The 11,692-nt window shown below is 40.2% G+C and overlaps 2 protein-coding genes across 2 annotated transcripts; one reads left to right on the top strand and one right to left on the bottom strand.

Annotated features, from left to right (window-relative positions):
- The first annotated feature begins 96 nt into the window (after positions 1–96).
- LOC112195933 (calnexin homolog) lies at positions 97–3,351 on the top strand. The gene is made up of 6 exons (XM_024336169.2): positions 97–927; positions 1,038–1,107; positions 1,307–2,436; positions 2,538–2,609; positions 2,723–2,839; positions 2,925–3,351. Exons 1-6 carry the CDS (start codon positions 808–810, stop codon positions 3,063–3,065), a joined length of 1,650 nt encoding a protein of 549 aa, XP_024191937.1. The 5' UTR covers positions 97–807; the 3' UTR covers positions 3,066–3,351.
- Positions 3,352–3,526: 175 nt separating this feature from the next.
- On the bottom strand, positions 3,527–6,037 carry LOC112195932 (pentatricopeptide repeat-containing protein At3g12770). Its single transcript, XM_024336167.2, has 2 exons — positions 4,960–6,037; positions 3,527–4,791 (listed from the first exon to the last, which is right to left on the bottom strand). Exons 1-2 carry the CDS (start codon positions 5,876–5,878, stop codon positions 3,911–3,913), a joined length of 1,800 nt encoding a protein of 599 aa, XP_024191935.1. The 5' UTR covers positions 5,879–6,037; the 3' UTR covers positions 3,527–3,910.
- Positions 6,038–11,692: the final 5,655 nt, after the last annotated feature.

Raw genomic sequence — 11,692 nt, 5'->3', positions numbered from 1 at the left:
ACATGTGAAAATGTATGACATTAAAAGTGTTATGCCAAAGTAGCACAAGCTATTTGTGCAGCAGATTTAATAGTGGAAAAACTGAAAATCATAGCCGATGTTTGTTGTCTCACATTAGACATCACTGAACTTGGCAGATTTTTCTGGGTGCAAATGAACTTAACGGATGTGCGTGAATATGATACTGTTCCTGTTAGTTCTGCAGTGTTGTCTACTAAAAGATCATCCTTGCCTGCTCTATCAAACCCACTGGCTGCTGATGAACTAGTTCTCGCGGTGCCTGCTGCTGCGGGCTAGCTTGGATTGAATGGATCATCCATCGATCCTCCAGACTCCACTCCACTCGTCCTGTCCTGTAAGTCGTGATGAATAACCTAGCCAACTGATGGGTTTAAAAGGCTTGTTGCATAAGCTAAATGCAATCGCCTTCCTTGCCTGCCAAGTTGGTTTGGTGTGTGTTTGACTGTTTGTGCGTGTACAATCGTTGTCCTTTCAATTTTTCACCTTCCTTTGGCTTTGATTTACTTGCATGCTGTAGCAGCTAGCTTAATGCTTGTCATTAAGCTTCTACGTTTAAGAATAAATTTGCGATGTATGTGTATCCTATAGCTTGGTGAAGTTAATGTACTTTGTATGTTCTTATATATTCAATCTGGTATTTCCGATCCGAGAGTGAAGTGTCTAAACTGAACCCCTTCAGTTTAACGGCGAAAGAATAATAGAATCTAGATCCCCATCGGGGAACCCAAATATATATACAAGTCTCTCCCTCCTATCTTTCTCTTTATTTTAATTGACTGAGCGTTTATGGTCTTGATGGAAGGGAGGCCTAAGATCACTGAGCTTCGGCCACTTCTACTGCTACTGATCGCAGCTTGCTTCGCCTTTGAGATCCACGCTTCTTCTCAAAACCACGACGTCAATGCGGTAACACTCCTTTAACTATATATTCTCCATCAATACTCATGCATCATGCATTCTTCGTCTTCTTGCTCTCTCTTGCAATACTCTGAAACACAATCGATGATCACCTGTAGATCTTTTACGAGCCGTTCGATGAGTCATTCGAAGGTCGCTGGATCGTTTCCACCAAAGATGAGTACAAAGGTTAGGGTTCGTCTTAGCGAACTATTCATATATTTAACCATGCACGTACATTATTATCACCGTTTTGAGTTTTCCATGTCAGTAGATTGAATTGTTTTGTGCTCATCAATCAAGCAAGGTTATCTTAGTTTTACTGTGAATTGTGTGTGTTCATGTGATCGTAAATTTTTTTTTTTGAAATAATGATCGTAAAATTTAGGTGTGTGGAAACTATCAAAGAGTGAGGGGCATGATGATTATGGGCTTTTGGTGAGTGAGAAAGCGAGGAAGTATGCGCTAGTGAAAGAGCTAGATGAGGCCGTGAGCCTTAATGGTAGAACTATTGTGTTGCAGTTCGAGGTTCGGCTACAGAATAGCCTTGAATGTGGTGGTGCTTACTTGAAGTACCTCCGGCCACAGGAGGCTGGGTGGAAACCTGAAGGGTTTGATAATGATTCCCCGTATTCAATTATGTTTGGACCTGATAAATGTGGCACGACGAATAGGGTTCATTTCATTTTTAAGCACAAGAACCCCAATAGTGGTGAGTACGTTGAGCACCATCTCAAGAACACTCCAACTGTGCCTGATGACAGACTCTCCCATGTCTACACGGCAATAGTGAATGCCGATAAAGAAGTTAGAATTTTGGTAGATGGGGAGGAGAAGAAGAAGGCAAGGTTCCTTTCTGCTCAAGATTTTGAACCTGCATTGATTCCAGCCAAGACTATTCCTGACCCTAATGATAAGAAGCCGGCGGATTGGGACGAGCGGCCGAAGATTCCAGATCCAGATGCTGTGAAGCCTGATGATTGGGATGAAAATGCTCCAATGGAAATTGAGGATGAGGAAGCTGAGAAACCTGAAGGGTGGTTGGATGATGAGCCTAACGAGATTGATGACCCTGAGGCAACAAAGCCAGAGGATTGGGATGATGAAGAGGATGGTGAATGGGAACCACCAAAGCTGGAAAACCCCAAGTGCTTCTTGGCACCAGGTTGTGGAAAATGGAAGAGGCCGATGAAGAGAAATCCTGCTTATAAAGGAAAATGGCACCGTCCTCTGATTGAGAATCCCAGTTACAAGGGTATCTGGAAACCTCAACAAATCCCAAACCCTCATTACTTTGAGACTGATAAGCCTGACTTTGAGGCCATAGCTGCCATTGGCATTGAGATCTGGACAATGCAGGACGGCATATTGTTTGACAACATTCTAATAGCTGATAATGAGAAGGTTGCAGAATCTTATAGGAGAACAACATGGAAGCCAAAGTTTAATGTTGAGAAAGAGAAGCAAAGGGCTGAGGAGGCCGCTGCAGGACTTTCATTTGGACTCTCAAGCATCCAGGTAATATATTTCGTCTTCTTCTTCTTTATATTTGAGTTGACTTCATTGGTAGTAATCTTTGGTACTTCAAAGCTAACAATTTTATGGACTAATACTTGCAGAAAAAAATATTTGACGTTCTCTACAAGATAGCAGGTGTTTCGTTCTTGGATGCATACAAACCCAAGATCATTGTAAGCTCACATCCTGTCATCTTCTTTTATCCCCTTCAAATGCACTGCTTAATTTGGGCTAGTAGAATGTGTTAACCATTGGTATTACTATATATTATGCACTTCTCATGCAGGATCTAATTGAGAAAGCAGAAAAACAGCCCAATATTTCAGTTGGTGTCATTGTATCCATCGTGGTCATTCTTTTGACAGTTCTCTTCAAAATTCTTTTTGGTGGCAAAGCACCTGCGGTATGCTATTACACCTTGCATATAGTTGCATTTCTCTGTACTGGCTATGATGTCTGATGTCGTTGTACTGAATCATTATTTGCAGGTTGCTCCTCATGAACCTTACAGGGGAGCGGCTGCAGGGATTTCCACCAAGGAAGGAAGCGGAAGCAGTGGGGTGACGGCAGATGAGACTGAGAAGGAAGATGCCACTCCCCGCAGGAGATCTACCAGAAGGGAAACTTGAGCTTGCCGTATAACTACTCTCTGGTTATATTGCAAAATTTTGAGAGAGCCCATATGGCTGGATTTATTGCTAGTAGGTTTCCATGATTTTCTTTTCTTCTTATTAGAACAACTTGTGTTTTTTGATGTGTTCTGCTTGAGTTAGATGTTCCACTATACATACAGAATTGGACCTTCATTTTTCTCACTGTTCTTCATCTCTGTCTTGGAATGTTTCGTGTTCATATCCCAGTCTCATCTTTGCAAATAGGCTGTCATTATAAATGCGTAGTTTTCCAGCAATGACATAAATATCCACAGGCCCTGAAGGCTAGTTAAATAAAATACATTTAACACTGTTCATTTGCCTGTTATATTTGTACTCTTGCTTGCTTCGTATATTTGTAGAAGCAATATTTTGGTATCCCAGAGAAAGGAATAATGTAATCCCATAATATTGTGAATCCTGAAGACATACACAACTTGAAAGAAAGAATGTGATATACAATTTTATTGGGGAGGTTCATATGATCAATAAAAACTGAGATGCGAAAGCATGTTATTTCTGGTACTTTTTGAAGCGATTGAGCTCTCAACGTCAACGTATCCTAATCCGCCTCTCTCTACCCTTCTCACTACTATTGCTAACCCCAAAGGCTTATCTTACAGCTTCATCGTGCTCCGGTTATGCTCTTCAATTTTTTTTCCTGGTGACATGAATTCATGGCAATGCCCATGTTTCTAATAATCATGATGCGATGCTCTGTTCTAACTTCTAATTCACACAGCATCAGAATCTGAAACTGCCCCAGCTCATTAGCCTCACTGTCTCAGCAGTTCAAGAATCCGTACAGACAGCTAATTAAATCACCAAAAATCACCACATGAACAATATCCATCCTTAAAATGGTGGAAACAATTTGGGTCCTTGAGTATGATTTCTCGTCCTACCATCTTGGATATAGCTTTTGCAGAAGCATGGCAATTGCGGCACACCCGGAGGTTCTTAATTACACGTATTGTTGTTCCAGCTACTGTACTGATGAGACCAAAAGAAATTGCCAACATCTCACTGTGTCCAATTTGAATGCACTCCCGCTCTTCATAAACATCATGGAGACTATAATCCAAATCAAGTCTGATATCTTCATCTTCCATTTTCTTTGTCAGACACTGCAGCTCCCAGTATAGTCTCTCTGATCTTGGGTGAGCTGCATCTCTCGTGCCAAACACATGAATTTTCTTTCTGAATTCTATCCAAGAACAAGCTTCCCTCGGTTTCAGACCCATGTCAGTAATCATTCCTCTCAGTGCAAAGACCATGTCCCATTTTGCATTGTCAGCATACAGATTGGAGAGTAACACATAATTATCGGGATTAAGAGGTTCCAAATCACAGAGCTGCTCAGCAAGCCGCTTACCTAATATCAATTGCTTATGAATCCTACAGCCATCTAGCAGTGCTCTCAGTACCTCAGCATGTCCTTCGATTCTTTTCTCTGATATGAAGTTCCTTGCCTCATCAAAGAGTCCAGAATGAGATAAAAGAGCTACTAACAAAGCACAGTGTGCAACTGTAGGTGTCTTTATACAGTTGAAGTAAAACTTCCCTTCCTCAACCATTCGTGCAGCAACACAAGCATGAAGTACAGCAGCATATGTTAATTCATCAATCTTTATGCTCGGGTCCTTCTCTATTTGGCGGAACAAATCAACTCCAAGGTGTCCTTGTCCATGTAAGCTGTACCCTAATATCATCACAGTACATGAAACAACATCTTTGTTCTTCAACCCGGCAAAAATTTTCGAAGCACATTCAATAAATCCTGATTTGATATACATGTCCATAAGAGCATTCTGGACAGTGAGATTCATATGGATTCCATTTCGAAGCAAGTATCCATGAATTTCTTTACCTTGTTTATTGGCAGACACTCTTGCACAGGCTGGGAGGACGCTAGATACCGAGAGTTGATCCGGTTTCAGTCCATCTGCAATCATCTGCCGAAACAATTTAAGACCCTCATTGAAACCTCCCTTCTTCACATAGACACGAATCATCTCTGTCCACGAAATGACATCTTTTGCAGGCCTCTGATCGAAAATCGCCCGAGCATCCTCTACACAGCCACAATCAATGTACATTTTCGAGAGGCTATTGCTCACCAACACATCAAACTCCAACCCCCGCTCTTTTGCAACCCGGTGGACTTTCATTCCATCCGTCATCGATTTCAACAAGCCACAAGCTCCAGCAGCCGTCGCCAGTGCCACGGCATCTATCTCAGCTCCAGACTCAACCATTCCATCGAACATATCAAGCGCCATTCTCGGCTTACCTTCCGCAATGTACAACCTAGCAATCATAGTCCATGACACCAAATCCTTCACATTGGACTTATCAAACACCCATTTCGCCGTGTCAACGCTCTGAAGACGCCCATAAAGCTCAATAAGAGCAGCAATAACAAACCGGTCATTCGTGCAACTGAACTTCAGAGCATGGCCGTGGAGTTGTTTGCCGAGAGATAGATCAGCCGAGAGGCGAGAAGCGGATAATGCTCGAGGCAGAGTGTGCCTATCTGGGCGAACACCGCGGTGGAGCATTTGGCGGTAAGTAGAGACGGCGTGGTGGAAGTCATTGCTGGCGATATGGGTTTGGATAAGCTTATTCCAAGCGTAGGTGTCTGACTGGGGCATTCCGTCGAACGCTTGGTGTGCCACAGCGACCTTCGATGGGGTCTGAACATTGCGGGCATGTCTCTGCTGGGAAGGGTTGAGTGGGTTGTCCTTGATGAGAAGGCGCTGGGTTTGTATTGATGGGAGGGCTTCCATTGGTAAATGGATCAAACCCAGGTCTGCATTGTGTGTATTGGAGGAGGAGGGCTGGTGTTGGGGGAAGAAGACAAATGATTTGCTATGTTATTATCGAGGACAGGTTTCTATTTTCGGACTTCGGAGATAGGGCTTGTGAGCAGGTGAGCTAATTAGTGTACAAACGGCATGCCGTTTACGCGCTCACAAGTGTTTACTGTACGTACCTAATAAATCAAGTTTATATTTTGAAGATAATAATTTAATGGTTCAAATATATTATTTTTATAAATGATAACATGTACGTTTGTGTTAAAATGTGTGTTACTCCAATTAATATAAGCAACTTAAAATGAGAATTGACGGACAATTGTGTTTGAACTCAAAATTGACATTTTTCTTGATAAGGAGTGTCTGGAAGAAAATCGGGCCAATATCCGTGGCCTAAGTTCTACATTTTCGACAAGTTCGAAATGTATTGTTTAAAGGCCAAATGAAGCCTAATTTGAGACCAAGCAATCTATAGGCAAATCTCGGTATTATCAGATTATTATTAATAATCAAAATATTTAATAATTAATGGTGGTTTACTTGACTACGAAGACGAAGCCTAATGTATAGATCATCTCTGAAAAATTTCAACCAAATTGATGATCTTTAAGGTATCTAACTCGCTTAAACCAATTGACGAACTGAATATGTCAAACCTAAACCGTACTAGCTTTAAGACAGTTATCAATGCCTTAACGACCATCAATTTAGCTTAAATTTTGCAGAGATGATCTATACATTAGTACCTAAAAACTGAACGGTCGAGCTGTGGATATGAGACCGAAAAGTGACCCTAAAGTCCAACCTCGCACTTTAATTTCAGAGCAATGTCGCTCTCTGGATAAGATATATGTGTGTATATATATATATATATATATATATATATATATATATATGTGAAGATCCCATCTAGAGCTCGCTTTGAAATTAACTTGTGAAGTTCGAGTTTTGGGTCACTTTTCGGTCGCATATCCACATCTTGACCGTTCAGCTTTTAGGTACTAGTGTATAGATCATCTCTATAAATTTTCAGCAAAAATGATGATCGTTAAGGCATTGATAGCTACCTTAAAGCTAGTACAGTTCAGGTTGACAGATTCAGTCCGTCCATTAGTTTAAGCGAGTTAGATACCTTAATGATCATCAATTTGGCTGAAAATTTGCAGAGATGATCTATACACTAGTACCTAAAATCTGAAAGATCGAGATGTGGATATGCGACCGAAAAGTGACCCAAAACTCGAACTTCACACGTTAAATTCAAAGCGGAGCTCCACTATGGATAATATATATATATATATATATATATATATATATATATATATATATATATATATATATATATGGCCGTTCTAGTGAGGGATCCCCTTTTTTTGTCTTTTTTAGGGATAGGGCATTAGACTAACTTTTCGATCATATTTCTTCATCTCAACCATTCAGTTTTTAGATCCTAATGTGTAGATCACCTCTGTAAATTTTCAGCTAAATTGATTATCGTTAAAGCATTCAAAACTACGATGTACAATTATATGTAGGAATGGTTCAGGTTAGACAGATTCAATTCGTCCATTGATTTAATCTAGTTCGATACCTTAACAATCACCGATTTGACTAAAAATTTGCAGAGGTGATCTACAAATTAGGACCTAAAAACAGAACGATTGAGGTTGCAAAATGTAATCGAAAAGTTTGTCTAATCCCTTATCCCTAGAAAAGATCAAAAACTGTGGAAGGGCCATATGTGTGTGTGTGTGTATACACGCGAGACGTGAAGGTCAATACCATACTCTTACTGTGTCACTTTCCCTTAGTGTCGCATCCAAGAGGCAATCTATTATTGTGATGACCTGTATTTTCGTTATTTAATTTTGGTAATTAATAATGGACCAGTTGTACGAATAATTATTATTGTGCTTTATTCGTAAGTTGTAGGTGAAGTGGAATGGTTTTCGTACGTATAATTATGCGAATTTCACAGTTTAGGGAGTCGTGTGAAGTTTGACTTTTTATATGTTGGGATTCTCGGGAAACTTCCTTCACAAAAGTTGTAGAGCGCATCGATACGAGTTAGTGGACATGCGGAACGCGTCAATCAGAGTTCATATGAAGAAGTTATGGTCATTGGAATAAGTTTCCATTTTGGTATAAATAGGGAATTTCCGAAATTATTTTCATATATTCCATTTTCCATTTCCAGAAGTCCTCTCCTCTCTCTCGACTGATACCTTCGGTATCAAAGTTTTTCGACTGACCCGATCGGGACCCGGCTTTTCCAGCGAACTTCGGCTGTGAATCTCTCCAGATCAGATCACCTCATTGCTCTGGTCGTCCCTCTGGCATCCTCTAGCGGCGATTCTCACCCACGACGGCGCCAGAAGGCGGTGAAGTTTCGTGTATTAGGACCCGATCAGTTCTCAGATCTCCGACGTCAGCGAGGCTTCAAATCAAGCTTGGAGAGCTCGTAGCAGCCTCCTGGATCGATCTATGGTGGTTGTTTGGATCGATTCACGTGGAACTTGGTTCAATTGGGATTGAAAGTAATCCACGACTTGCGAGGTAGTTTTCGACAGTTTATGCTTCGATTTTGACTTCATGCTAGTTATGAAAATGGTTAAGCATGCTGAGATGAACATCTTTGATGTCGGAAGTTTTGTGAAATATTGAATTTTGGCCGGCGACGGTGCGCCACTGCCTGTGGCAGAGTTCTGGCGACGTTTCGGCCATGTAAGGGACTGTTTCTGGTATTATATATCTTCTACTCGTTGATATGAGCGTTTCGATATATAATACGCAAATTTTGGAGTTCGTATGAAATTGTTATGATTTTTATTGTTTCATACTAGTTGATTTATTCGATCCGTGAGGATCCGAGCTTCCGACCGACTTGTGGTTTGGACATATAGATCGTGGAAGTATTCCGGAGACTTTGGGAGGTCTCGGATGTGGTTTCGCCTCGATTGGCGCCACTTTGGGGATTTTAGTTCAAAACAGGGGTTTCGGACTTAAATTGTTTGTGAATTGTTACTAAGTTGAAACCATATGTGATTAGGTACTTGACGAAGTATTTTTGGACGGTTACTTTGTGGATTGGCTGCTTTGTTCTATATTGAAGACGCAGCGGGAGTTTCAAGGTGAGTAATCTCACAACGTTCATTATGAACGGAGTTACCATTATTGTTTTGGTGTTATTTATTTAACTGCAAACTATAGTTGGTATTACTGTATTAGTAGACATTCCTGAGCGAATGACTACGTATATATATATATTTACGTGAAATATATATATATATATATATATATGTATATTCTTGTGAGTGATGTGCGAAGGAATATTATGCATGATTGTGTTCATGTTATTGCTAAAGGCAACTTTTCGGGAAACAATATTGTGGAAAAAGATGTTTTCTATTGTTTGAAAAGTATTGAGTTTGACGTTACAATTTCGAGTCAAGTGTGACTTATTGTAAGTATATTGGTCCTTGTACCAAGAGTCACAGATGGTGAGCAGGGATGGGGAAAGCCGAAACTAGGTGTTTGTAACATTTTTAGGTCTGGTGCGACTTACTTAACGTTTGATTTTAAGACTAGACGGGGTATGAAGATTCTATGTCACAGATGGTGACATGTTGCAGATGGTGACCTTGAGATTTGATGTTAAGACCAGACGGGGTCTGAAATCATATGGCACAGATGGTGACCGAGACAGGAAATCGGAAATCACGTCCTTGCCCGGACGAGTGGTTACGATATCAGTTAGAGCACTAGTCTGTCTGCCATTATAGCTTATGGGGGTAACGGTCGAGGTTGCTGGAGACTCATAAGTATGTAGTTTTAAAGGAGAGTTCCGAGAGTTTTCTTCTTTTATTGTCTAGATGAGATTTGAATTGCTTCTTGATGGTTAAGTTAGCAATTAGAACATTGTCACAGCGGTGACTTATGTTGTCCATTCGGTGGAAAGGGTATAGAATGTTAGAGGGAATCATAGTTGTATCGTTTCCTTAAGCTGATTTGTGTGAGTTGATGATTGATGTTCATGAGTTACTCATACGGGCTTTCATAAGCTTACCAGGTTTGTTGTGTGGCAACCTGGTGCACCATTCAAACGGTGTAGGGGTTAATCCTGCAGGTCAGGGTAATCATGGCTAAAGCTGAGGTAGCTTGTTGGCAGCAGAACGGTTAGGATGCAAATTTTGTTGGCTTTGCCATTGTATGACTTCCGCTATGTAGTAATCTCTGAGGAGCACTTACGTTTTATTTTGTGATGACAATTTTATTCGTAAGCTTATGTAATATATGACTCTGTGGAGTGAGTAGATATTGGAATTGTGGGTTCAGGACATCAATATGTACTTGATTTAAAGGGAAAATGTTCCAAGTATTTTGTATTGATGACTGAACGATCACGCATGTATAATTATGGGATTGTATATCGATTTTTATTTGTGTTAAAAATCAGGGGCGTGACAATTATTGCCTACGATAGTTATCAAGACTAATAAGTGTTTTGATTTGATTCAAGACCAATAAATGTGGCCTAAAATATAGTATTTCACTCCTATTAGGAAAGTGAATCCACATATTGAAGATGCTTGAAAATAAGTATCCTATATATGGAGGCTAAAAATGAAATATAAAAATAACTCTTTAATAAACTAATCGCACAGATTATCCAAAGTCTCTCCGGAGCAACCTACCTTCAACCTAGTTGAAACCAGCGAAGTAAGGGTAACGCCTTCACAACCCAGCGAAGCTAAAGTGTGACTTTAGCAAAACCCATGCTTTCTCCTACTTCCCAATGATTGCTCTGCTTAGTCTACAAAACTAAGTATCGACTCGGTGACGCAAGATATCACACCACAAGTCCTTATCCGTAAGGCAGAGAAAAGAACCTTGTGACGAGGTTTGTGCTCTCCTCATTCACAGCACTTGAGAAAAAGTTAGGTCTAGGGACGCCCCGACGACTACACTGCATGGTGTTGGCACGCTCGCTTATTCAAAAGAGACTGTTTGCTAGCCAGACTGATTTTGGAGCCAAACAAATTGTATAAATTAACTTGAGAGTAATATGAGTATCAGCGGCAATGCGACTTGATTACAATGATTTGTGTCACTATGGAAAAGTAACACAGTAAGAGTATGGTATTGCATGAACATTTGATTTTTGTGAATGATTAAAGGGATTATATCTGATTAAAGGTCTTTGAGGCACTAGAGTAGACACTAATATACGAAAAGTTGGTCAACGATTTGGAGTCATTCAGTGATTAAGCTGACTTGAGAGAGTGTGGTGTAAATAGGCTTGCGTAAATAAAATTTATTTTTATTTAATATGAAATATATAATGTAAATAAATAGTGATGATGAAGATTTCGGTAAACCTACACAATAAAGATTCGAGTCTCCCCACATTTAAGAATTTTAAGAAGTGGCTTCTCTTGCACAAAAGTGTGAGACTCAAATGATGTTAGTCATGTTATATGTTAGGCCAGCGTGGCAATTGGGTCACGCTCAATAGTCATAAGCGTCTCAGCCCATGCCCCAATTTGGATAGAGACCATGCTTCCCACAAGGGGAGATTTGGATTCTTCAACTTTTTTCAATCTTTAAGGCTAAACTTAGGCAGTAATCGGGCTAATTGTCCACCTGTGGACATGCATGCTATAAACAATAAGTTAATGTTAATAGTGTTTAAGTAAATTCAGAATATGTGTCTGGCCCAAACTCTAGGTTACTTGACCTAGTTGTAATAGGGTTTTGAATTAGAGATATCCTCGGAGATATTCG

This window comes from Rosa chinensis, chromosome 4 (genome assembly GCF_002994745.2).
Source record: "Rosa chinensis cultivar Old Blush chromosome 4, RchiOBHm-V2, whole genome shotgun sequence".
Taxonomy (NCBI): Eukaryota; Viridiplantae; Streptophyta; class Magnoliopsida; order Rosales; family Rosaceae; genus Rosa; species Rosa chinensis.
This window is presented reverse-complemented; position numbering and strand designations above follow the sequence as displayed.

What these genes read in the sequence shown, in the direction of transcription:
- LOC112195933 (XM_024336169.2), top strand. Translation starts at nt 808, where the DNA reads ATGGTCTTGATGGAAGGGAGGCCTAAGATCACTGAGCTTCGGCCACTT. An exon ending in AAAACCACGACGTCAATGCG is followed by an intron (nt 928 to 1,037) that starts GTAACACTCCTT and finishes GATCACCTGTAG; the next exon opens with ATCTTTTACGAGCCGTTCGA. An exon ending in CACCAAAGATGAGTACAAAG is followed by an intron (nt 1,108 to 1,306) that starts GTTAGGGTTCGT and finishes CGTAAAATTTAG; the next exon opens with GTGTGTGGAAACTATCAAAG.
- LOC112195932 (XM_024336167.2), bottom strand. Translation starts at nt 5,878, where the DNA reads ATGGAAGCCCTCCCATCAATACAAACCCAGCGCCTTCTCATCAAGGAC. An exon ending in AGTGTCTGCCAATAAACAAG is followed by an intron (nt 4,792 to 4,959) that starts GTAAAGAAATTC and finishes TGATGATATTAG; the next exon opens with GGTACAGCTTACATGGACAA.